Source organism: Penicillium nucicola (assembly GCF_028828085.1).
Source record: "Penicillium nucicola strain IBT 29836 chromosome Unknown utg000007l, whole genome shotgun sequence".
Taxonomy (NCBI): domain Eukaryota; kingdom Fungi; phylum Ascomycota; class Eurotiomycetes; order Eurotiales; family Aspergillaceae; genus Penicillium; species Penicillium nucicola.
Window position 1 is genome coordinate 231,224 of NW_026643131.1, and position 25,348 is coordinate 256,571.

General features: G+C 50.2%; 10 protein-coding genes across 10 annotated transcripts; 5 read left to right on the forward strand and 5 right to left on the reverse strand.

The window, feature by feature from the left end:
• Positions 1 to 1,318: 1,318 nt before the first annotated feature.
• Positions 1,319 to 2,739, forward strand: N7511_007138 (stearoyl-CoA 9-desaturase sdeA; the record flags this gene model as incomplete). The annotated part of the gene is made up of 2 exons (XM_057129515.1): positions 1,319 to 1,556; positions 1,610 to 2,739. 2 exons carry the CDS (start codon positions 1,319 to 1,321, stop codon positions 2,737 to 2,739), a joined length of 1,368 nt encoding a protein of 455 aa, XP_056982583.1.
• A 1,456-nt stretch (positions 2,740 to 4,195) lies between these two features.
• Positions 4,196 to 4,621, forward strand: N7511_007139 (uncharacterized protein; the record flags this gene model as incomplete). The annotated part of the gene is made up of 1 exon (XM_057129516.1): positions 4,196 to 4,621. One exon carries the CDS (start codon positions 4,196 to 4,198, stop codon positions 4,619 to 4,621), a length of 426 nt encoding a protein of 141 aa, XP_056982584.1.
• A 400-nt stretch (positions 4,622 to 5,021) lies between these two features.
• On the reverse strand, positions 5,022 to 9,083 carry N7511_007140 (uncharacterized protein; the record flags this gene model as incomplete). Its single annotated transcript, XM_057129517.1, has 2 exons — positions 5,022 to 8,444; positions 8,535 to 9,083. The coding sequence occupies 2 exons, from the start codon at positions 9,081 to 9,083 to the stop codon at positions 5,022 to 5,024; spliced, it is 3,972 nt and encodes a 1,323-aa protein (XP_056982585.1).
• Positions 9,084 to 10,717: 1,634 nt separating this feature from the next.
• On the reverse strand, positions 10,718 to 11,827 carry N7511_007141 (MBL fold metallo-hydrolase; the record flags this gene model as incomplete). The annotated part of the gene is made up of 2 exons (XM_057129518.1): positions 10,718 to 11,420; positions 11,481 to 11,827. The coding sequence occupies 2 exons, from the start codon at positions 11,825 to 11,827 to the stop codon at positions 10,718 to 10,720; spliced, it is 1,050 nt and encodes a 349-aa protein (XP_056982586.1).
• A 478-nt stretch (positions 11,828 to 12,305) lies between these two features.
• Positions 12,306 to 13,364, forward strand: N7511_007142 (SDR family oxidoreductase; the record flags this gene model as incomplete). The annotated part of the gene is made up of 3 exons (XM_057129519.1): positions 12,306 to 12,381; positions 12,437 to 13,180; positions 13,237 to 13,364. 3 exons carry the CDS (start codon positions 12,306 to 12,308, stop codon positions 13,362 to 13,364), a joined length of 948 nt encoding a protein of 315 aa, XP_056982587.1.
• An 885-nt stretch (positions 13,365 to 14,249) lies between these two features.
• On the reverse strand, positions 14,250 to 15,471 carry N7511_007143 (uncharacterized protein; the record flags this gene model as incomplete). Its single annotated transcript, XM_057129520.1, has 3 exons — positions 14,250 to 14,744; positions 14,796 to 15,249; positions 15,299 to 15,471. The coding sequence occupies 3 exons, from the start codon at positions 15,469 to 15,471 to the stop codon at positions 14,250 to 14,252; spliced, it is 1,122 nt and encodes a 373-aa protein (XP_056982588.1).
• A 775-nt stretch (positions 15,472 to 16,246) lies between these two features.
• N7511_007144 (M3 family metallopeptidase) lies at positions 16,247 to 18,406 on the forward strand (the record flags this gene model as incomplete). The annotated part of the gene is made up of 1 exon (XM_057129521.1): positions 16,247 to 18,406. The coding sequence occupies one exon, from the start codon at positions 16,247 to 16,249 to the stop codon at positions 18,404 to 18,406; it is 2,160 nt and encodes a 719-aa protein (XP_056982589.1).
• A 424-nt stretch (positions 18,407 to 18,830) lies between these two features.
• N7511_007145 (uncharacterized protein) lies at positions 18,831 to 19,370 on the forward strand (the record flags this gene model as incomplete). Its single annotated transcript, XM_057129522.1, has 1 exon — positions 18,831 to 19,370. The coding sequence occupies one exon, from the start codon at positions 18,831 to 18,833 to the stop codon at positions 19,368 to 19,370; it is 540 nt and encodes a 179-aa protein (XP_056982590.1).
• A 216-nt stretch (positions 19,371 to 19,586) lies between these two features.
• On the reverse strand, positions 19,587 to 20,221 carry N7511_007146 (uncharacterized protein; the record flags this gene model as incomplete). The annotated part of the gene is made up of 4 exons (XM_057129523.1): positions 19,587 to 19,615; positions 19,667 to 19,759; positions 19,847 to 19,987; positions 20,050 to 20,221. The coding sequence occupies 4 exons, from the start codon at positions 20,219 to 20,221 to the stop codon at positions 19,587 to 19,589; spliced, it is 435 nt and encodes a 144-aa protein (XP_056982591.1).
• Positions 20,222 to 20,733: 512 nt separating this feature from the next.
• N7511_007147 (putative C2H2 finger domain protein) lies at positions 20,734 to 23,058 on the reverse strand (the record flags this gene model as incomplete). The annotated part of the gene is made up of 1 exon (XM_057129524.1): positions 20,734 to 23,058. The coding sequence occupies one exon, from the start codon at positions 23,056 to 23,058 to the stop codon at positions 20,734 to 20,736; it is 2,325 nt and encodes a 774-aa protein (XP_056982592.1).
• Positions 23,059 to 25,348: the final 2,290 nt, after the last annotated feature.

Below are 25,348 nucleotides of genomic sequence, written 5' to 3' on the forward strand. Positions count from 1 at the left end.
TGGCACCGGAGGCGGCCGTCAACAGTGGAAGGCGCCGACTTCATGCTTTCAGCTATCAGCCATGAGATATAACTTAGATATTGATCCTGGCGATCGAGTAATAGATGGCGGTTATCTCGCGGATATGCATGTGCTAGACCGTACAGATTGAATTGTTGGCTTTCTTCCATACCACCGTGCGTGTGGTGCGTGGTGATTAACCAAGGGAGTGTCCGTGAGTGTCCCAGGGGCTGTCAGGCGGGACCGTTCATAGGCAGACTTCGGGATTGATATTTCGGCATTTCCGAAGTGTTCCAGAAAAGCATATCGATCCCCAGGCCAGACCGACGCTGTGCCACTGTTTTGTCTTTGTTGCTTTCCTGGATCCAACACAGTCCAGCCTGCCCAACCATGTGATGGTCACCGCGGTCATTCTCTTCTCGGTGGACTTATGACTTGTCACTTTTGGCGAATTGTTTCTGATGGTCACACTGGATATTGACGCATTGTTGAATCATGATCTGCTGGATCAGGTTCGTTCGCAGTGGATTCGGTTGGTTGATGTGGTCTATGATGTGATTTGAGTTGAGTACAGTAAGGAGGTGACACTGTCTCTGTCCATCCGACAGGATCAAGAACTTGATCGTAAATGGAGAAATCAGTTGCCAGCATACTCAACAATCGGCTGAATTGGGTTGTACTGGATATCATGACTTCATCGGTATCACCCCGGTTCGACACAGGGCTGTACAAGGGTGTAAGGGAGGGTTCACGAAAGGCCGATCAATACGAATACAGTGGAATGTATTCTGTAAGGTCCCATTCGTTGACCCCCTGTACAGTACAGTATGGGCGGTATTTGCCTCCGACATGAAAGAGAAGAGGTGTGATTGGATGGTGTTCCCAAGGGTTGGTGGCCTGATCCTAAGAATTCCGAGGGGTGCTGACCTAAGACGCTGACCTAAGAGGCTTACCTCAGCGAACTCCTGCCGATCAAGAATTTGCCATCGGTCTCCGCTCCTTCCTCCACCAATTACAGGCCGGGGAAAGCGTTGGGGCTGGCCGGACCCAACAGTCGCCGAAAACTGAGGCTCGCCACTCTCCAGAAGCGCAAAGTTCTAGGGAAAAGCTTAGAATTCTGTGCTGCTATTCTCTGCAGTGCCTCGGGATCTTGTGACGGTCAATGTCTAGATTCTTGTGATTCGTCTTTGATATTATTTCGGTGCCAAGTTTCCCCATATCTTGATCATTCGCCCCAACGTTGGTCCCAAGTGGGCCCCAAGTATAAAAAACCCTCTCCTTCCGGATTCCCTATCTTCACTTTGTCCACACACACACCATGTCGTCGAAGGTTGATGCTTCACGCCCTCGGGCGGCTGAGACCAAGAAGGTGCACATTGCTGATACCCAGATGACTCGTCAGAACTGGTACAAGCATGTCAACTGGCTCAATGTCATTCTGATTCTGGGTGTGCCTGTCTCTGGCTGCATCCAGGCTTTCTGGGTTCCTTTGCAGTTGAAGACGGCCATCTGGGCGGTCATCTACTACTTCTTCACTGGCCTGGGAATCACTGCTGGTAAGTCGAAACCATTCGAAGGGGGTCGAAGTCCCTTTACTGACTCTTTCCAGGGTACCATCGTCTCTGGGCTCACTGCTCGTACTCCGCCACTCTGCCTCTCCGTATCTGGCTCGCTGCCGTCGGCGGTGGTGCCGTTGAAGGTTCCATTCGCTGGTGGGCTCGGGATCACCGTGCGCACCACCGTTACACCGACACCGAGAAGGACCCCTACTCCGTTCGCAAGGGTCTCCTGTACTCTCACCTGGGATGGATGATCATGAAGCAGAACCCCAAGCGAATTGGCCGGACCGACATCTCCGATCTTAACGAAGACCCTGTTGTCGTCTGGCAGCACCGCAACTACCTCAAGGTCGTCCTCACCATGGGATTGATCGTGCCCATGCTCGTCGCCGGTCTCGGCTGGGGTGATTGGTGGGGTGGCTTTGTGTACGCCGGTATCCTGCGTATTTTCTTCGTGCAACAGGCCACTTTCTGTGTCAACTCTCTGGCTCACTGGCTCGGTGACCAGCCTTTCGATGACCGTAACTCTCCCCGTGACCACGTCATTACCGCCCTGGTCACTCTCGGCGAGGGTTACCACAACTTCCACCACGAGTTCCCTTCGGACTACCGCAACGCCATCGAGTGGCACCAGTACGACCCGACCAAGTGGACCATCTGGACCTGCAAGCAATTCGGCCTGGCCTACGACCTGAAGCAGTTCCGCTCCAACGAGATCGAAAAGGGTCGTGTGCAGCAGCTCCAGAAGAAGATCGACCAGAAGCGCGCCAAGCTCGACTGGGGTACTCCCTTGGACCAGCTCCCCGTCATGGAGTGGGATGACTATGTCGAACAGGCCAAGAACGGCAGAGGCCTGATCTCCATCGCCGGTGTTGTCCACGATGTGACCGACTTCATCAAGGACCACCCCGGTGGCAAGGCCATGATCAAGTCCGGTCTTGGCAAGGACGCGACCGCCATGTTCAACGGTGGTGTCTACTACCACTCCAACGGTGCCCACAACCTGCTCTCCACCATGCGTGTCGGTGTCATCCGTGGCGGTGGTGAAGTTGAGATCTGGAAGCGTGCCCAGAAGGAGAACACCGAGTATGTTCGCGACGACTCAGGTCAGCGTATCATCCGCGCTGGCATGCAGGTCACCAAAATCCCCGAGCCCATTCCCACTGCGGATGCAGCTTAAACGTTGATATTTATTCTTGCATTCTGGGCTCGGGGCTGGCGTTTCTTTCTCTTCCTTTCTGTCTTTTCCAAACAGCGGCCTGTGACGCACTTCCTAGATAATTTTCATGAATTAGAAACGATTTCATATGACACTCTTGCTCTTTCGTAAAGCTAGATCATGTTAGTATCAATGTTCGCCTTGGATCAGTTATAGGAAAGAAGATGAAGAACATCGCAGACTCGAAAACTTCGAAAAAGCGGGGATTAGCTTCTTTCACATGCCAATCCCCTTTTCCACGTCAACACTGCGCCTCTTCGTATTCAAATCCCATCTTGCATATTGCATACTCCATACTACGAATGAAGTCCAATCGATTGCTTTGCTCCTACCACTGAATTGGGATCTGTCTGGAGATCACCCGTGCTCAGGCAGATCCAGTGAGTACTGTACATCGACAACACCCTACGACCTAAGCTCGTGGATATCTGCTACTTTTTTTTTTACTTTGCTATGTGAATATAAATGCCAGTTTCAAGTCGTTGGCTAGTGAAGTTATCAATGCCTTGTCTACTGTATTGCTGTTCCTTTGATCAACTTGGTGGATATTGGATTTGGCCCACTGAGTGGATATTTCAACCGTTTACTGTATTTCCCAGTCAGTTCCCGCTAGAGACCCTTCTTGACGTGGGCGTCCTCGCTCAAAACATAAAAAAAGAGATTCGTAACCCGCAAGTGGCACGGATAGTATCTGGCACGAATGATAGTTGCTGGTGGCTGCAGGTAAACTATACTTTTTCATAAGTTATGGAGTAACTCGATTCTTCTATTTATTATACCTGATGAGGTCAAGGAACCAGTCAGTCTGTTGGATGCTAATGTGATCCAGTCTGCCTTAGTGGCATCTTGCATCAGGCCGAATGGGCCTGACCGCTAAGCCTTGGGTACTGATGATGGTTGGCTCATGCAACACAGTCCGATAAGACAGTGGACGTAGATCACAGAGTATACGGCAGCAAGATATATCTAACGTCCTTATGAAAAGAAATATTTAGAGCTCATTTATGGAATACGTAGCATAGAAAGTATTTGAAAAAAAAAAAAAGGCACAAAAACGCTCAAAGACGGTCTGCAAGGTTGAAAAGGCCGAAGGTGAAAGTGTTTGATATCCTAAAAACTAAGCCTCTGATTGGTGGAGCCATAGAACCTTTTGATTCTTTTAGATCAAAGATTCAGGAACAATGACCATTGTATGCAAGAATGAGTATTCAATATTCAAGTCTAAGACTAACTTATATGCTATTTTGTCTATCGATATACGACTCTATATAAGTTGGCAAGATCCACTCCAACCTATCCATCACCACTAAATTCACACACACAATCCCAGCTCACCACTAAACACAAATCCTTACTCACAACCACTAACATAGCCAACGCAAGTCCACAGATATCAATTCCAAAGCCAACCAACACCATGCCTCCAATTACAAACGAAGGAATCTGGATCGAGAACGGACGAATAGTCTCCGACGGCGTCCCCAACAGCAACGAAACAGCCCACTGGATAACAGTCGACTTCGACGACACGGACGAAGACCTCAGCGACACGGAACTTATGGAAAAGTTCACACGCGCCATCCGCGCCTCGGAATGTACCATGGGCCACGAATGCGAGCACCACTTCCGGCCCTACTGCATCTCCCTCGGGGTTTGTTATAGTCATGACTGTCAGGCGATGGGATGTGAAGTGTGGGACCGGGATATTGTGCCTGGGAGTGAGGTTTTGGGCTGTCGGGATGGTATTTTGGTTAATTTGCTGGAGCTTGCTGTTGATATTCAGAGGAGGGTCCGTAGGGGTGATGTTAGGATTAATCGGGAGGTTCTTTTTAGGGGAATGTAAGGGTATAATTTACAGACTTTTTTACTTTAGGAGTTAGGAGTTATGAGGGAGGAGTGAGGAGTTGGAATATGATTCTGTTGACATTTGGGGGTCCGCATCCTGTAGGCGTTCAGAACTACGGCCATAACAACCCTAGAGGTAGACCAATTACTAGATCGCTCACCAGTGAATTGAAGCATCAGAGTTCTCGGGTACATCGGATTATCTATTGATTTTGGTACAAGCTTTTCTTAGTATTTCTTGTTTTGGCCAATGTAGGCTTATCTGTAGCTACCTAACTCATATGGTAGACCGTGATTAGTATTTCCCCAAGCATTAATGAAGACTACAAAATAGATAGAATGTCACAAGGAGACTATCTCCAAACGCATGAACCCTTTGAACAGTCTATATTGGCGATCTATTCGGTATCAACATCATTCACCACCAAAGCCGGCACAGTCCACGAGGTCGTAGACGTGGACTTTGAACCGTCATGATCGTCACCGTGCTCAGGAACCACCATTTGCTCCAAAGTATCACCTGTTCTTCTTATCTCTTCCTCTCGAATCATATGTGCGATTTCTCCATGCTTTTGCGCCAGTGCCCATGCGCGTGGGGTGCGTCCGTACATAGAATCACGAGAGATCACATCAACTCCAGGTAAGCGCAACAGCAACCGAACAATATCAGATTGACCTGCTCCCGCCGCCCATGATAGAGGTGTTCGGCTGTACGCGGTGTCGGCCAAGTCAGGCCCCACACCTTTTGTATCCAAGAGCCGTTGAGCAATTCCCACGGTCCCAGTCTCACAGGCATAAGAAAGCGGCGTGCGGCTGTGCGTGGACTTGGAATTCGGGTTCGCATTTGCTTCCAGGAGAAGATCGACCAAGGTCTCGTTGCCTTGTCCCGCGGCAATGGACAGCGCGGTACGGCAAGCGGAACTAATATCACGGCATTCCACGTCCTGGGCTCCGTGTTCAAGAAGCAATTTGGAAATTGATCCATGGCCCCCTGCGAGAGACCAAAGCAGTGGGGTTCGGTACTTGACTGAGTCTTTTGTATCATGTTGGACCGCATTTGTCGCGATTAAAAGTTTGATCACTTCTATGTGGCCTCCCACTGCAGCCAAGGACAGAGGCGAGTGGCCTTCCTTGTTGCGACAATTCGGGTCAACTCCCTCGACGCATAGAAGAAGTTTGACTAGCGTGTGATGACCGCCTGATGCAGCCAAGGAAAGTGATGTGCTGCCTGTTGCACTTCGCCAAGTTGGGTCAATGCCTGTTTGCTTGAGCAGGAGGCTCACAATCTCCAGATGACCATGCTCTGCAGCTGCTAATAGCGGTGATTTATCCTCGGATACATCATTCGCGCCCTTCACATCAGCACCGGCTGCTAAAAGAAGTCTGACAACTTCCTCGTGGCCATTTTTTGCTGCCTGCCAGAATGCAGTGGATTTTGAATTGCCCCTTGAATATATTGACTCGGGTTCCCAGTCGAAGAGAACTTTCACGATTTGGAGATGCCCATTTGCTGCAGCCTCCTCCAGTGGCTTGTATGACCCATACTCAACGTCATATTCTTTACCTCCTGCTCCTGCATTTAGCAGCCTTTTCACAATTGCTTCATGGCCATTTTTTGCTGCCACGGTCAAAGCTGATTCGTCAAACCACGACCCCTTGTAGTCCAGGTCTTGGTCAGCGGTATCTAGTAGTGCGTTGACCCTCAAGTCCAAGCCAAAATGTGATGCCAATAATAGGTCGGAGAAGTCAGAATCAGTCCAGTGCCTGGTTTCAGAATGGTCATATTCTACACTTTCTTGGTCGTCTCGCGTGGTGTCATTTGGGCCTCTTCGGTATATGGAAAACCACAAATCAAACCGCTTGGAACCCAGTCTGCAGATTTCAACTACTGACTCCAAGGTAGCCAACTGCTTTACAGCGGCCGCGTTGCGATAGTGCTCGGCCCAGTTCTTGGCCGCATATTCCAAGAAAACACGTCCTCGAGCCAATGTCTCGAGATCCTGCGGTGGGCTTGACTCAAAGTTCTCGAACAAAAGATATGTGATGCATATATCGGTCATGATATTATTGGACTCGGTTGGAATCAAGGAATGCTTCCAATGGGGAGTCATCTCATTTTGCGGTCGACGATCGCTCTTTGCTGAGCGCCGTCGCTCTGCAAGTGGCGCTGAGGGGTCTCCAGCCCTGTAGACCAAAAAGTCCTTCGCGGTTTGATGCAGCAAATATATCTTCGAATCAATGATGGTCACAAAAAGCCCGCATAAGTTTCTCACTACAGCGGGAAACCTTGTCTCCGATTCGAGATCGAGATCCTCGTGCGTACGATCAGATGGACGTATGGCAAGAGCGATTCTCATTTCTTTGAGAGTCAGGGGTCTGATAGCGGACACAACAATATGGAGAAGTCTTCGGGCCTTCGTTTGATCGGGGCTTTGATTCAGGATTCTCTCATACGCTTCGTCGACTGTCCCGGGGAGGGTGCGAATGATCTCTTGCACTTTTGCATTCGTATAGCTGATGCTATTTTCAATCACATCAAAGATTAAAGTAACCCAGAGATATGTCCGATGAGGAATGAGCAGAAGCTGATTGCGAAGAAACGCTCGTTCGTCATGGTCAAGCTGTAGACGGTCTCCCATTTCTTCAACACGAGTGTGAATGACCAGGTTAATTTCGCGAGAGATCTTCTCGGTCTCTATATCGTCTTCGCCACTCAGGTGAATTTCCGGAGCACGGTTCTTCAAAGGCTGGAAATCGCGCTGTATATGTGCGTATGGTCGACTTGTCACAAGGAATTTCAAGCGTGATTTGCTGTGTTCCATGCGGTAGAATTTGTTCAAAGCTTGGGTAAGTTGAGACCGTTCAGCCTCTGCACACTCGTCTAGAGCGTCTAGAACACAGACAATCTCCCCAGCATCGGAGTCGTTCGTCACCTTAAGTAGCAATTCCCATAAGCTGGAAAAGGATTTAGTCAGCCAACCCGGGTCTCTCTCAAAATCTTCCAGCATGCTTTTGGTTACAAGTTTGTCATTTTGCAGAAATAATTGGCGTAGCATGGCAGACAAAGCGTTCAAGGCGCTCTTTTGCTCCACTTGATCGTCTTTGAAAAAGAAGTAGCAAATATGTCGCATTTTAGACTTCGGGATAGCGTGGTCGATTAGTCTTCTTGCCAGCACCGATTTTCCACAGCCAGGGTCCGCCGAAACCCAGAGGAAGCAAGACGATGAACTATCCCTCCATCTTTGAAACAGAGGATGATCAACAAACCATTGACAAGTGCCGTGAGCGGCCTCTTGGTTTCTGTCTTTATGGTCCTCATATCGAGAAGTGTAGAGCGCTTTGAGAAAATCATTTCGTGCGGCAGCAGCTTGAGGGCCTTGCATTCCCAGGCTTCTGAGAATATCACTGGTATCTCTGCGTACCTCCAAAAGATGCTGCTCTTGCTTTTCCATGCCACTGTGCAATTTTGCCGAGTCAATAATTGAGGTGAAGTTCCTGCAAAGCGTTTCTGATTCCTTGATAGAATCCAACCTTTCCTTCCAACTGTTAACCTCAAACGTCTCTTTGAATGTCTGCGCAATAGAATGTCTCCGAAGGTGACAAAGCGTCCGAGCCTGGAATTCCAAGACCCCTGAATAGAGGTCCAACATGCTGGCTTCGAACTCGATCCCAAATCGAACAGCATCCTCCACTTTGCCGAGAACCACATCTTTGCGCGACATGTAGATCTTTTCAATCACATTGAACTGGCAGATAAGTTTTGACGTATATTCAAAGCCCGCCAGCAGGAACTTGTGTTCATTGATTGACCGAATAAGCAACTAACCCACGTGTTAGGAATCGACATCTTCATGGCGAATGATTAGGAAGCCCTTTCTGGGCAGGAAAAAGAGAAAGAGAAATGAACCTACTGATAATATGAGAGTGACTCCAGCACAAGCCAGCGCAGCATGCGGATCTGCAGATGCCGCCGTTGAAACGATCTCTTTCACAGCGAGGATATTCTTCACAATTCCAGCAAATATACTCTCAACGGAGACATGATTCTTGCGAAACTGAATTTTCCATTTCTTATCGTCCAGATCATTAATCCTGTTCCTGGTGAACTCCGACAATTGCTTCTGACGATCAGAGGCTACCACCGCGATCGTAGCTCCCAGCTCAGACTCTAGGATCGCCAAATACGTCTCCATGACCTTTCTTGTCTGAGAATCAGAGCTATCTCGCAGGGTTTGCTCCGCGCGGTCCCAAAAGTCCGTTGGCACATTTTCCGATGTATCAGGCTGAGCACTGAGCATAATCTCGTTGACGTGGGGGCTATCTGCGAGCCCATTTGGATCGACACACTCATCGTTGGGTTGATCCGATGAGATCTCTGGGTGCGAGTGTAGTATCTTCTTCAAAGTCGATGTTCCAGCTCCCTTGATCCCGCGGAATCGATGGGAGAGAGAACGGCGCATTGTGCCGAAGAGTAAGATTGAAGTGTTGTTGAGGATGAGGGGCCATGCGCTGGCGTAGCGCCTTATTTTTTAGTTGCTCAAGAATACTGAGATGCGTTGGATTTGGTATTACAATTTACTTCCATCGTAAACCAATGCGATGTATGAGCGAGCACCGCATTCAAGCACCCGCCGCGGAATTCTGACGTTCATTTCAATCTATTTCCACCCCCTGACATGCCTTCGATCCGTTCTCAAAGCCCCCGAAAACGTATAGAGCAAGAGGATAGAATCTCACTAGACATCCAGTCCTTCCATGATGGCGAAACTCAATTTGTATCTCGGCTAGCGCGCGCGATCACAATATACCACGAGAAACGCTTCGCCGCCGCCTTTCCGGTGTGAAAAGCCGCGCTAAATTTCTACCACATAGCCGAAAATTGACCGACTCGGAGAGGAAACTCTTAAGAATTGGATGATCTCTCAGATTGAGCGCGGGACCGCGCCCCGGCCAAATTCCATACGAGAGGCAGCCAATTTGCTGCTAGAAGCGCGCGATGACAGTCACCCCTTACAGTCAGCATGAAGTGGACGTACAATTTTATTCAACGGCACGATGAGCTTAAAACTCAATTTACGCGCGCGTAAGTTAGTCGAAGAGCTTAATATGTGGACCGTGAACTAAGATCGAAAAACAGTGTCCGTCTTGCGAACCCCCCTGTCCGGGGCAGTGATTTGAGCACAAACTTCATTTCGGATACGCCGTGTACGGAAGAAGACGTGCGGGTACAAGTATCATCTATTCGGCAGCTAGCTAAGGAGCAGTCTCGGCGTCTAGGTGATGTCATTACTCAAATTGAGAGAGCGGAATCTCTTAGGAAACTGGTAAGGGATCAATACTGGTGTCTAGATGATGCCATTGATCAAATAGAGAGAGACTTTCAAATCGAGAAGGCGGGATCTGTTCAGAAACTGGCTAGAGAACAGTCCAGGCGTTTAGATGATGCCTTTGAACAACTGAAGAGAGGCTGTCAGATGAATATCACTGAAGAGAGTGTCCCGGTTGGAGAGGCTATATCGCTGCTTGATGGTGATGGAGAGATCGAGGAAGAGAGTCATGTTGAGCGGATATCGTCGGACGCTAATCCAATTAATGAGAGGTGCACGCCACGATGCAATCTCTGTGAAATGTCTGGCCTTAAGAGAAATAGGAGCCCAGAGATGTCTGGATAGCTTTTGTATTACTGAATACGCGTTTTCGTTTAACAAGTAAGTGATAGGAGTCGATATACTGCGTATGTAAGGCCTACGTCCGATAATACATAAAGTAACCCGGTAGATCTTTGTAGAGGTAGCCCTAGTGCTAAGAGGAAACGTAAGGCTATAGATCACTCTCGATTCCGGGTAGTCTTCTGTAGGCCAGCAAGAGCAATATGTGTTGCATTCGAGCTACGCTTGGACGAGAAATCCCATTCTGCTCCCACTTTCGGCCAGTCATCGTGAAGTTGATAATATAGCTTTATTTCACAAATTTCACAAAGAGTCTGTCTGGAAGGAACATGAAACAGAAGATCGAGAAAATATAGCAAAAAGTATTGAAAGTGGCACATATTTGACCGTGGGCTTTGGTATATTCCTCAGGATGAAAGCATATCTCAATGAATCATCTCTAACGCGTTTTTATAGTCCTTCAGGAATTCCCATCTAGATCGATGTTTCCAACCCTTGGATTTCCAACCATTCGCAACTTCGGGAAAGACGTCGAGGTAAGGCCGCAAACTCAAGTCATGCGCCGCAACCACTAAGACATTTTCATCGGCATCGAATTCTTGGAGGCATTTAATTGTATATTGAGCCTTTTCTTTGTTATGAGAAACAAGCCCGGGGTTTGAGAAAGGCTCTGTGCTGGAATGGGCTGGGCTCATCTTCTTGATCAATTCACAGGGACATGGGCGTGGGACGAAGTTGGGAATGTCGAGGTGGTCGGGCAGACGTACTTCCGCACTAGGTCGCAGCTGGGATGGATGGTGATACGCATCGCCTGCAAATAGCAAGAAGCTATCTTCTGTTGTCCGAGCAAGGGCATTCACATGTCCAATGGAGTGTCCAGGAGCATCGAGGAGATAAAAGCTACCGTCACCAAAGTAGTCCAGCGCCTGAAGCCCCCCGATGTACAGGTCTGATGAGGTGAAATCGAGCTCCTTCACCTGGCGGTTGGCAAAATCGGTTTCCAACACTGGGGAATCCTGTTTCGCCGGGTATCCTGGCAAAAAGGCTTCTTTGACACCCGGACCAACGACCAGGGCGACATTGGATGGGAAGGTCGATGGATCGCCCACATGATCAATGTGAGTATGGCTAAACATTTGGTGGTTGAAATTCAGCAAGAGACAACCCAATCGAAGAGGAAATCCTTACCTCCAGATCATAGCTTCCAGGCTCTCCGTTGCCATTCCTTCTCGAACCAGGATATCCGCCACATCATCTTTGACGATTAGTTTGGCTTCCATTCCTTTGGCCCGGGTGACAACATGCGGGGCAAGATTTTCCCAGTCTTTGCGAGTTCCGAGATCAAACAGAACACGTCTGATGTTCCCAGCGTGATCTGTATGGGTGATTAGGAAGACATAGCTGACCCCATCAAACCTCTCAAACCCGGGGATTTGGGGATCGCAAAAGACAGCAGCTGGTATGTCTCCTAAGATAGCCCCGGTGTCAATGATAGACACCTCAACGGTATGACCCGACTTGGGAATTGCTACCATGGTGAGAAGGTCAGATCAGATGCTTTTCTTCTGGACTCAGGGGTGATTTCAGAGTGAAGACGGGCATTGGTATCCTAGGTGGGAGCTTAAATAGGGATTCGATCTAGCTCGAAGTCAACGGAATCGATTGTCAATCCAAATCGTGGATTTCAAAGCTGCCTAGGTGCTAGAGTCTAAGAATTAATTAATACTGAGGCAATTCGGGTGTGATTTCCGGTGTGGTATGTGGGATGTGGGATCTCCGTTGTGGGATCTCCGTTGTGGGATCTCCAGGTCTAACCTTCACATCGGTAATCCATCCCACCGGGGAGAGATCTTCCAATAGATTCAGTTACAAATCGATCTATGACCTTAAAAGACGCCACCTTGGTCATCATCATCGACTCACTATGAATCCAAAACATATAAAGAACAGCATTCCCACGTCCACGGCTTCATTTCAACCCATCCCGAATCCCAAATCAATCACTAGCTTACCATGACTCAATTCGACCATTCTACCACTGGACGCGAGGTTGTCTCGGCCTTTTCAGACAAGGTTTCTGGAAGAACTTGTGGGTGTTTCGAACCTTGGAAGTGACCATGAAGGCTATCTAACGCTCCTCGCAGTTGTTATCACCGGTGCTAGCCATGGCGGAATTGGTGCCCATGTCGCACTTTGCCTTGCTGCCGCGCACCCTGCCGAGATCCTCCTTCTCGGCCGTAGCCAAGACAAAATCGACCCAGTGATCAAAGAGATCCAAGCGATTAGCCCTGCCACCAAGGTGAAGTTCATCAAGGTCGACCTGGCATCCTCGGATTCTGTCCGCGCGGCTGCTAAGGAGGTTGCCTCTACCGTCTCGAAGATCGATGTCCTGATCAACAACGCCGGGATTATGGCTCCGAAGTACTCGATCACGTCTGACAACGTGGAGTCTCAGTTCGGCGCTAACTACGTTGGACATTTCCTCCTGACCAATCTCCTCGTTCCCCAGCTTGAAGCTGCTAGCAATGGGGCCCGAGTCGTGAACGTCTCTAGCCTGATGTACCAGTTCAGCCCCGTGCAGTTCGACGACTACAACTTCTCCAATAGCACTCCTTTCAACACCTGGGAAGCGTACGGCCAGTCAAAGACTGCCAACATTCTGTTCGCTGTTACCTGTGCCGAAAAGTTGGCAAGCAAAGGAATCAAGAGTTATTCTCTGCATCCCGGCAACATCCAGGCGACTAAGCTTGCGGCCACCATCGACCCAGCCGAGTGGCCCGTTGTGATGAAATTGTTCGAGGAGAAGCAGATCGAAATGCCGAGAACCAAGACCATCGAAGAGGGCAGTTCTACTACGCTTGCTGCTGCATTGGACCCGGAGCTTGATGGTAAGTCATGTTCCTGGATGAGCCATAACGACTAGGTACTTACTGATTATTTGCAGCTTTCTCTGGAGCGTTCTTGGATGATTGCCACCCGAAGAAGCCCTTGGACTATGCTTCCGATCCTACCAATGGCAAGAAGCTTTGGGCATTGACCGAGAAAATCCTCGGAGAGAACTTTTCCTATTAGACGACCCCTACTCACAGGTGGTATGGTAGGCTGTTCTAGCTAGCTAGAAAGAATTACAGACTGTGTCAGAAATACATTGAAATCATGTCTGTATGATGACTGATGCGACATTGTGTCCCATACATACACGTAGCATTTAACTCAGTGTTGTGGATGTCTCGGTTTCCAACCTCTTCAGGGCTTCAAGTTCGCTTCCCTCTACCCTTTCTCTCTCCGTCGATCAATAAATTTCCGTTTTTTCGATCAAAGCAGCCTCATTACTAACCAAATTTATATCCCGAGAACTTGACACCGATCACGTTCTAGTATTGAGAGGAGAATGAGCCCTTACCTGGAGCCCAACCCCGTAAAGTTCTCCGGTAAAAAGCGTCGGATGTGGCGGTAGAAAGGAGAATTTCAATGCGAAGGTAGCATTGGTAAAGAAACGAATTTGGGCATACACCTTCCACCTGCCCATGAAGATCTCCGCTCTCTCTCAACCTCCGCTACATCTTCCATCTTCGGCAATACCAGGGCTCAGGTTGAGCACTTGCTTCATCCTTGACTAGACGGTCATTGTTGATTCCCGGTCATTTAGAGCTCACGCTCCAGACAAGAACCGTGTATTCGAATGAGTAAGTGTCCAGCGTCTTCGGGGTCTGCTCCCTGGCTGGAAGAGCCAGTATGGCGTAGTCTATAGTTGCTCGCTATCCACATCATCGCTGTTTGTGATGGATATTGTCGAATAAGAGCATTGTGAATTGGTCAAATCCGATTAGGCAACCCGTTGATAATACGCCGAAATAGAAATCAATGATCGTTGCGTCATTGCTCACAATTTCTTCAGATAGATCCAATAAACGCGATTTCTTTGAGGACTCAGTCGGAAACATGTCCTCGGTCTCCTTAACTAGCAAGCAAATCCCCACTGGACTCGTTCAGAGTCGTGACCCAGTCCCCGCGGGCCATTGTATGCCACAAGTGGTCAATTTTTAACGATTGAATTTGAGATTTCCCATCACGCGGCAGTGACGTCCGGTAACCAGCAAATATTTTATCATAGTGACCAAGGCCCACAATCTTACACATGTTTGAAAGGGCAATGTTGAACCGCTTGATTTCTTCGATACATATCCAGGCAAATAAAGGCGAGCCAGTCTGTTCATAACGAACTGGGATGTTCGGGTAGTGTAACATGCCTAGCTTGCTACAGCTTCGGACGAGAGACTCGAGTAGTCCTAGGGATGAAGATGGAAGAGACTGCTTCGAATCTTGGCCGAGTGAGGCTCGGTTATTCTCTATTAGAGAGAAGAGTATGTGCAGTAGGATTGCCTGATACGTAGACATTGGCCATGCATGAGAACTGCACATTTCATCTACCATCGAGGCATTCCACTTGATCTATTTCAACCCACATTAGAATGTTGAGGTATTAAGGATCTCTTGACAAACCTCTTGTTTGCGAAGATTATGGCCAAGATACTCATGGAGCTCTGTTGCCTCGGACCTCGCATTGGTTAATAAACCAAGAGCAGTCATAGCATAAACCAATATAGGCTCTTCGGGACGAATTTTGAAGGAGGCACGGTGTATGATTGGCCAGTGAGGGTGAATAAGGCTGAAATATGAGTCGATACTCTGTTGTTGTATGTCAGAGGAAATGTGACATAATTTCGGTGATTGTGGCATTAGGTCTGTTTGGATTTGGTCGCCATGCGAGTTATCCTCAATCACGTTGACTTCGTCGTCAAAGACACATGAGAGACTCCGGCGCCAACATTCTTGACACGGTTGCCCTCCGTGACACCTAATCTTCTTATCCCGACAGTGCCTACATGCTCGTCGGGCACGATCAAGCGGTTCCTCTGAGGGGTGATTTAGCCTGATATGTCGACGAAGAGTGTCACTGAACCAATTTTTAGTAGGGTCATATGTTAATTGGGTAAAAAGCATACTTTCGACCGAATTTCCGAGTACAAAAGTAACACGGATATGTTTCGGTCTGTATATGTTGTTTCTCATGGCGATTTAGGTGCTCCTTATGCCAGTAGCTGGAGGTGCAGCCCGAGAAACGACAGTAGAACCGACGAGTGTCATCTTTCTTCTTTTCCATGGGTATTTGTTCCATATTGAAGAATGAGTAGTCTTGATGTCATGGGTTGTAGGATATAAGTTAGCTTGGAAGTTCCAGCGAGCTCTTACAAATCGATTCCCGATGGATCCGCTCTTCGCTAGCCTATTTGGGCTTGCCACTCTGTAATGTCAAAACCGTGATTACCCTTACTCTGGAGTGCCAGTTCTTTGATATTTCCATTCCAGTACACGTTACATCAGCTCGTATTATACGCCAATCATGTTAATCCAACCCCCTGATGCCTGAATTTGGCCTGATTCTAGGTTTCTAGTCGAAATGTCTTAATTTACCTTTTCAAAATTGCTCCGTAAGTGTTATAAACCCTGGAGCTTGAGATATGTGTCGACAGTGTCGAGTTGATCAGCTTGAATACAGTTCCTTGCCTAGTTATTAAGATCGTTGTTATGGAGCTCAATATTTATCCGCCTATTATATTTAGTAAAATTATATGAAGCCTATGAGCTTGTTGTTTAATCTTATAATTGAACCGCATAACTAATAGACCCTATCACCCTGGTGTATATGTTAACAGAACTCTTACTATACTCCATGCCAAGACTTCACACCCCGCAATTGAGCTTTGGATCACCTGACAGCATCTCCAACTCGACGTGTACACCGCATCACCGCCATCATAGCTTTCATTCGTCACTGTTTTATCGCTCTCGTCGCCATCCTCACCGTGGCGCCCCTTCTCCGTCTCCGCCTTTCATCCGTGCTGGGCCACTTGCGTACCACCACTCCCGTACGACTCTTGACTACCTCCAGCATGGCTCCCTCCCACCTCCGCAAGCCCCCTCAGGCCCCGCCTACATTCACCGCTACCCCGCAGTCGGTGGTGGCAGATGCCGAGCGTCTGATTAAAGCTTCCCGTGAAATCCAGGACAAGCTGGTGGCCGATATCAAGCCTGAACACGCCACCTTTGAGAACGTCGTTCGTCCCCTCGCCCAAGATGATAACGCCATGGGGCTAGAGGCCCACATTCTGGGTTTCTACCAGGCTGTTTCCACCGACTCAAAGCTGCGGGATGCCTCGTCTAAGGCTGAAGAGCTGATGGATGAGTTCTTCATCGAGGCTGTCATGCGTGAGGACGTCTTCGGTCTGTTTGACGCCGTGCTGCGCCGGAACGAATCTCTCGACCCCGAGTCCCGCCGTCTGTTGGAGAAGGAACACAAGGATTTCGTCCGCAATGGCCTTGGTCTGCCCGCCGGACCTCAGCGGGCCCGGTTCAAGGAGATCAAGAAGCGTCTGAGCCAGCTGAGCATTGAATTCCAGAAGAACCTTAACGAGGAGAACGGCGGTATCTGGTTCACTCCCGAGCAGCTGTCTGGTGTGCCTAATGATGTGCTGGATGGTCTGAAGAAGGGTGAGAACGAGAATGCCGGCAAGCTGTGGCTGTCCTTCAAGTACCCCGACCTTTTCCCTACCATGAAATACGCCAACGACCCCGAGACCCGCAAACAGGTCATGATCGCCAACGAGAACAAGTGTAACCAGAACGTGCCGCTATTCCGCGAGGCTATTGTGCTCCGTGACGAGGCTGCTCGTCTGCTCGGCTACCCCAACCACGCTGCCTTCCGCATCGAAGATAAGATGGCCAAGACTCCCGAGACCGTTGACAAGTTCCTGGGTGATCTTCGCAACCGCTTGGTCGCTGGCGGTAAGCAGGAAATGGAGAAGCTGCACGCGTTGAAGAAGGCCACTGATCCCAAGTCGGATGGCCGTTACTACCTGTGGGACCACCGCTTCTATGACCGTCTGATGCTGGAGAAGGACTATTCTCTGGATCAGCAGCTCATTGCCGAGTGGTTCCCCCTGCAGACCACCATTGAGGGCATGCTGAAGATCTTCGAGGAGCTGTTCGGACTGGAGTTTGTTGAAATTGTTGGTGAGGACCGTGCGTCACTGGCCCCGACTGGCCAGGGCAATGACATTGTCTGGCACGAGGATGTCCAGGTATACAGCGTGTGGAACGATGAGGGCGAGGGCAGTGGTTTCGTCGGATATCTCTACCTCGACCTGTTCCCCCGCGAGGGTAAGTACGGCCACGCCGCCAACTTCAACCTGCAGCCCGGCTTCATCGACCAGGACGGTAACCGCCGCTTCCCTGCCACCGCATTGGTGTGCAACTTCACCAAGCCCCAGCCCAAGAAGCCCAGTCTGCTGAAACACGACGAGGTGGTCACCCTTTTCCATGAACTCGGCCACGGTATTCACGACCTGGTCTCCCGAACCATCTACTCCCGTTTCCACGGCACCAGCACAGTGCGCGACTTTGTCGAAGCACCCAGCCAGATGCTCGAGAACTGGTGCTGGACACCCTCGCAGCTGCGCTCCCTCAGCCGTCACTATTCCACCCTCTCCCCCGAGTACCTTGCCAGCTGGCAAGAGGCTCAACAGTCCCGCAGCGGAGGCAAGACCGCCACCGGCCCACCCTCCGAGCGTATTCCCGACGATGTGATTGAGAACCTGATCCGCACCAAGCACGTCAACGACGCGCTGTTCAACCTGCGCCAGCTCCACTTTGGTATCTTCGACATGGCCATCCACGAGCCCAAGAGCCACGCCGACATCGAGGCTCTCCCTCTTTCAGCTACCTACAACCGTCTTCGCCAGGAGATCACCCAGATGGACGGACCTGAAGCTCTCGGTGCCGGCAGCGAATGGGGACACGGCGAGGCCACCTTTGGACATTTGATCGGTGGATACGATGCCGGATACTACGGATACCTGAGTTCCCAAGTATACTCCACCGACATGTTCTACACTGTCTTCAAGGACGACCCCATGAACAAGGCTGCTGGCCGTCGCTACCGTTACCAGGTTCTAGAGAAGGGAGGTAGCCAGGACGAGATGAAGACCCTGACCGAGTTCCTGGGTCGTGAGCCTCAGACTGATGCTTTCTACAAGGATCTGGGTCTGTCGTAAGCCACTGGAGCTAGGGCTGGACGAAGCATTAAAGTATTAGCATATGAGAGAGCTACATGAATTACTCTCATCACTTGCATCATCACCAGGGGTCGTAAAGTTAACTTGAAGGTAGAGAAATGTAACTTGAAATCATAGATCAGCCGATAACCGATAAGCCCACCTACCTACCACCGCCTTGGCAATTTACAACCCAGCTTCGCGACTTTACTGTAACATTAATTCCAGCCCTCAGCAGTCCTCCAAGGAAATAATATAATCCTCTTCTAGCTCATAAGCTCATATTCCGTGAGTACCAATCACCTCCAGCACCAGCAATTCTATCCAACCCACATCACTAACCACCACACAGCACTTGTACCTACACCAAACCATCACCTACACCAAACCTACACCAACACGACACACAATTCAAACCCCAAAAATGACCACTTTAAAAATCCAAACCCAACACTGCCGCTTCTGCAACCACCTCCTCCTAGCAACGACGCGCGACCTGACAACCCTCCCCCGCCGAAGCGGCGAAAGCAAAGACAAAGCGCTGATCCTACCATTAGAGCGCACCAGCAAGTCGAGCGAACTATCCGCAGAGCTAGAAGGCGAAGCCGAAGGTGAAGCGGGAGCAGGAGCGCAGAGTTCTTCGAATGCGAATGTCTTGACTGGGGAGTCATCAAAGCACGCAACCCTACTTCTTGCAACTACGATCCCAGATCGGCGGGCGACGCTTTTTCGACGGGAAGACGGGATTGAGAAGAGGGTTTTGTTGAGGTGTGGACGGTGTCGGGTTGTTGTTGGGTATTATTTGGATGGGGTGCATTATTCTTCTACTACTTCTACTTCTACTTCTGGAGAGGAAGGGGATCGGCCGCGGGCAGTGTATATCTTGCCGGGGGCATTAGTTGGGACGGAAGGGATGGGAGGGGAGGGAGTTGGGGAGGGGGAGTGGAGGGAGTGGGCTGTTTAGATTTGGTGTATTATGTAGATATCAATGCGAAGAAGAGAAGAGAAGAGAAGAGAAGAGAAGCAAAGTCGATACCCTCTAAGTTGACAGAATACAAAAGTAATTTGATAATCAAAAGATATAAAAAACATACAAGATGAAGTAAGGTAATCCAACACGCCGAATCAATCCAGGCCAGAGCCATAGCCATATCCATAAACGTTCAATCATATCGGGGTATCAGTTGGCGAGGATAGTGCGAACGAGATCTAAACAGTTAGCTGGGGTTTCACGCAGTTACAGTCCAGCAGTGCACATACCAGTGTAGTTAATCTCGCCAGAGCTAGTATCAACAGCCTTGAGCAACTCATCAACCTCATCATCGGACATCTTCTCGCCGAGATTCGTGAGGACTATAGCACACATTAGCATCTCATCCATCCACCCAAACCAACCCAGACCCAGTCCAAAAGACCAGTCCAGCACAGCAGAAAACATACTATAACGCAACTGCCCGACACCAATAAAGCCAGTCATATCCTTATCAAAGACCTGGAATCCGCGACAATATTCCTCCGGTTCACCGGGCTCCCTGAAACCACCGGGACGGTTCAAGACCTTGAGGAAAGAATCGAAGTCGACTGACAGAGACACGGTTAGCCAGATCCAACCACCATCAAAGAAAGCGGAAGCAGAAACATACAATCACCACCAACAGACTTCTCCAAATCCCCAATTTCCGCCAGAGTAGGGTTCTGGCCGCAGGCGCGCAGGAGGTCGCCGAGTAGATCGCCCGCGACGCGGCCGGTGCCACGGCGGTCGAAGAGGGAGAAGGCTTCCTTGTAGTTGGTAGAGGCCTCGTGATTGTTAGCCATGATGACGGAGTAGAAGTGGATGGGCAAGTAGAAGTGGATGAAGAAGCAGAAAGCGCGGAAGCAGGGATGGAAATGAATGTGAATGTGGTAGTGAATGTAAGTGTGAATGGCAGTCAAGGGAGTAGCAGTCGCAGTCGGATTCGGGTTCCAGATCCAAGGGGGAACCGTGGAAAGGGACGGGATCGGGTAGCGGATGACATCAGGAGAGCGGACAGGGACATTCAGGACTCACCATATTGAGATACTGAGTTGGAGTGAAGGGTTTGGATGTTTGGAGGGTGATGATGGGGACAAATATGCGGATTGTGGATTGTGGATTGTGGATGAGATGAGATGAGATGTTGGGGGGGGGGGAGGTGAGGGATCGGCGGTTGTTAGGGCAACGGAGTATACAGTCTACATATGTCATTTTGGTTAGGCTTAATCCAGTAAGCTGATTTACGGATACTGATTTATTCTAGATATTCAATTAGATATCAAATACATGTACATCATAACTTAACTATAGACAGCTACGACTGCAGCTTGGCGATACAGCTGTCCAGCAGCCGCGCCGCTTCGCCTAATAACTCCCAGCGCGGTTTGGCGAAAGAGTCACGGAGAATCATGAGTAGACCGAGACACCCATTACGACCCGTCAAGGCCTCCAATTCATTCGGTTCACGGGTCTGGCTCATGCGATGGAGAAAGACCTGCATATCCTGCTGTCGGTCGGCCAGGGTGGCGAGCACGGGAGCCGGACGCAGGGGACCGTCCAGGGCGAAGCCGTACGTCCAGACGACCAGAGCGGCGAAATACATCACCCACGGACGATTGAGAAGGTAGTCGTCGCGGGCGGCGTATTCGCCCGGGTGGGTAGCCGGGTCGAGGAAGCAGGTGGAGAGGAATTTGAGGGCGTAGAAGGTGGCATCGCGGGCGGAGGCCTTGGTGGCCCAGCGACTGGTTTTCTCCTTTGCGCTGAGATAGTCGCGGGCGGTGATGGAGCGGCCCATGAGGCGACCTGCGCCGGCGAAGATCTGCAGGTCGACGATGTCGACGTGGGAGGCCATGTGGGCGAGGCCGTGGAGCACGTCGCGCGATTCGGAGGTCGTGGATGGACCGAGGGCGTCGTCGACGTCGCGGCGCCAGTTGTCGAAGGCGCGGAGGAGGGACGAGCGCCATTTATCGCGGCCGCCGAGCGTCTGGCCGACGCCGAGCGAGCTGATTTGGAGGTCGCGCTGATTGAGGTGCCAGCAGACGCTCAGTAGGCCTGCCATGAGGATGATGCGGCCGAAGGCGTTGGTGCGAACGGGTTGGCCGTTGAGCGTGCGTTTCAGTCCGTCCAGGAACATGATCGGTCGGACGCCGTGAGACTGCAGGCTGGACTGGACCCGAGCGACCTCGGCGGCACTGGTGGCCGCCCACAGCGCTTCGTCGCAGGGCAGTGGTAGTCGTAGTTCATGGGCGACCATTTTGGCCGAATGTCCAAACATGGTTGCGTGTGTAGAATCAAGTACAAAGGCGGCAAAGGCCACACGGCGGGTCGCCTCGGCCTTGATCCAAGTCGACCAGGACTCGTCTTCTTCCTTGGTTTCCGGGGTATCAAAGGAAGAACTGCCAATTAACGAACTCCCCCGTCGCATGAGGGTAAGGGTCGTGTCGTGGTGAATGTGAGCGCGCTCGTGTAACGCACGAGTAGAGAACAGCTTCTCATACACCTCCAAGAGCAAAAGCGACTGGAACACCCACAGTCTCGCCGGTGGCCGGAAGTCGGCATCCATAAAGATCTCCCAGCGCAAATGCCACGCAATAAAGCTAGCCAGCTCAGCCGCCGCTTCGGTAGCCGCCTCGCCGTGAATCTTATCCAAAGTCGCCGCGCCTATGGCCATGATCGCCAAGAGTAAAAGCGCAGGGGTGCGATCAGCAGCAAAAGTGGGCTGATGCAAGATGGGCAACTGTGCATGAAAATGATACCAGTACGAACCCACGTACGTCTGCATCATGCGCAGACTGAGGACATGTCGGTCATTATTCAAATCCCCTTCCATCAGCGCATCCTTCCGCTTGGCGCCGGGGGCATACGCCGCCTCGTTGAATCGCGTGGACATCAACTGCAGCAGTTCCTGCCGCTTCTCTTCCGAGATGATGGACGGCGGCGCCCCCGAGTCCAGAATACTGGTCACGCTCATCGGATGTTGCGGGATGACGGTGCAGAAATTATTGTACGAGGGCTCATTCATATAGAACTGATTCTGGACCATGGGCACCATGCCATACCCCAGCGGCGCGAGGGGCTCGCTGAACAACCACGCGGCAAAGTCATCGGCCATGGCAAACGGGGACCGATTATACGTCTCGCCTCCAAAGATGGGATAGGACATGGAATCGAGGTCGATGAGGTTATCGGGCTGGTCCAGCACCGCGGGGAAATCCGAGTACTGCGAGACGGGGATTTCGGTCGTCTCTATCCCCGTTGTGATGGGATAGGTCGTCGCCGGCGGCTTGGGCGTCTCCGAGTCCACAAAGTAATCCGGGGCGGTGATCGCAGGCGAGGACGCGGGCGAGGTCTTGGTCGGATCATTATCGACGTAGTGGTCGCGCTTCTGCAGCTGGGAGCCACTGGTAGTATGTCGTTCCCGATGGCGAATACAGAGGTCCTGTCGCACGAAGGAGCGGTAGCAGTTGGGAAAGTCGCAGCGGTAGATTTGTTTCGGGGCGTGGTTGAGCGCATGGCGACTGAGGTGTTCGGCGCGCGAGTAGCTCTTCCCGCAGCCCTCGAAGGTGCATTCGAACTTGCGATCCGAAAGGACTTTGCGGCTGCGTCGACGACGCTTGGAGGGATGATCTTCGGTCTCCATTCTCAGGCCATGGGAAGCCTCGGGATGCCGATCCACGTGGGAGAAAGAAGAGTCAAACTCGGCAGTCAAAAGGCGTCCGGGGGGGAAGTGCGGAGGTGTCAGTGGGGTTGTGGCGGTTGAGCAATTCGACGGCAGATTTACGCCGGCATTTTCGTCTGGCAGTCGGGCAGTCTGGCAGTACAGCCGAATGGTGGACCTGGAGAGTTCCAGATAAATTAGAGCAGAATGTCACAGTCCATTCCAGTCATCGTTAAACTCGAGGCGCATACTTAACATGTTTTAGCTTAGCTCATCCTCACCTTAAGGAACCCATCGGCTATTCCCGGCTCAATGGCGCAGTGGTCAGTTAACGCATCGCACTTGTAATGCGAAGATCCCGAGTTGAGCCTCTTTTTTTTCTTTTAGCTTGAAACCATACTCCTAGCTGCTTTTTTTATTCAAGATAGGTATGCCTAGACCTTATTTAAAGTGGGCCATGTCAGACAATATCGAGGTTGATGGGTTTATACATTCACAAGTAAGCGCGCATCATGAATAGCTTACTCACTTAGCATAGCGAAAGCTCTTTGTTTTACAATCAGAATACAAACAAGAGCAGTGATTGAAATTCATATATCATCCTGGGTAATTCCCAATGAGCGTAATATATAGAGATGTCCCGATCTCTGCGTAGTCAAGTAGTATCTCGGGCTGTAGTGACTAGGATAGTCTTAGCGTAAGAACGCGATCCTACGCCAAGCCAAAACAGGAACTTACGCTTCTTCTCTTCCATCCCCAGTACTACTCAACCACTTTTCATGGAGTTTTCGTGTTCTCTCATCTCCCTCGAAGGTCGAACTGGGTTGATTCAAAGAGTTCCAAATCATTGGTCCAAACAAAACGTCCCCAGGAGCCAAGTTTACATGCACTCGGATAAACAGCCACTTGATCCGCGGTACTTATTAAGCTCACTTTGCTGACGTACTGTAGCATGAATTAACTGACTGGTTGGCATAGTTATATTTTGTTTCATTGGCTAGCCAATACCAGCCTATTTTCTGTCGAGTAGAAAACGTACTAAATCTCAAGACAAGATGTGAGGATTGGATTGGAAACGGGGGATTAGAGCCAGACACGTCCAATAACCAAATGTGATGCAACATGCTGTTAACATCGGGCAATACATCAACAGATCTCGGCCACTGCATCATCTGCACACTGGGACGCGCTCATGGGTCGGAAATGGCTGCCCTACCCGCTTTCGTGAGGTGGTTCGAAGGAAATGGCCATAAAGTAGAACAGAACACGGGGGAAGCTTGTCGCTGGTAGAAGTACAGTATGCTGGTGGAACTATTGTTAGATACTATGCACCAACCACAGGTGAGCCACGGCCACAACCGACAAGACTCGATTCTGCGGCATTTGTCCCTTTCCCTCTTGTCATTGGGGCTGTGTGAAGTGGAGCTACTCTACTGTGCAGTATGCAGAGGGATGTAGGGGCTGTCTGTCCTCTTACAGCGAATTGTAGTAAAAAGACGGACATCCATACTGTACTTCTATGGTAATTCCAGAGTACGTACAGCACTCCTTGGCCTTCCCGAGGGAGCCAATACCTCGTATGGAGGTTTCGCTGTAACAGTTGATACCAAGTGTCGGGTTGTGGCACTTCCGGTCTGTGGCGTCCCAGTAGGAAAATAAGAAATTGGTTGGCGTTGGTGTGGAAATCCCCGTATAAGTATGACCGTCGAACAACTTCCAAGCTACCTTGCTTTCTACACTGAGCCCACGCTGATATATACCTTCCTGAATCCATTCATTGAGAGTAAACCTCTCCGAACTAACTTATCTTTCCATGCTCATATATCGACTGACACCCTCTACCAAACTTGCTTGCACAAGCCTAACATACAGGGGACAATCAAATGTCCCTATCCACGGAGGCAATCATCGCAATCCTTGCCCTATTTGTCGCCGTCGCGCAACGATTCTACACGATCTGGAAATACGTGTTCAGAAAGAAACCTAGCCGGCAATCAAGTGAGATAGATATATACTCTCCGACTAAATAACGTTAATGTTAACGTTAAGTTAACTTATCAGAACTTACATACTAATTCAATCTATTGTTCGATAGCTACCACCCTCCTCCCTTTATATACAGTCCCAAGCTCCCCACGAACAGATCTCCTGCCTGAAGAACGCCGGCGATACCAATGTGGTATGTCGGATCATACTATCGGGCTTCAAGCAGGCTTCGGTGCTGACTTTAGTCATGTACATAGACACTCCACCGACGAATGGTGTGTTTTAT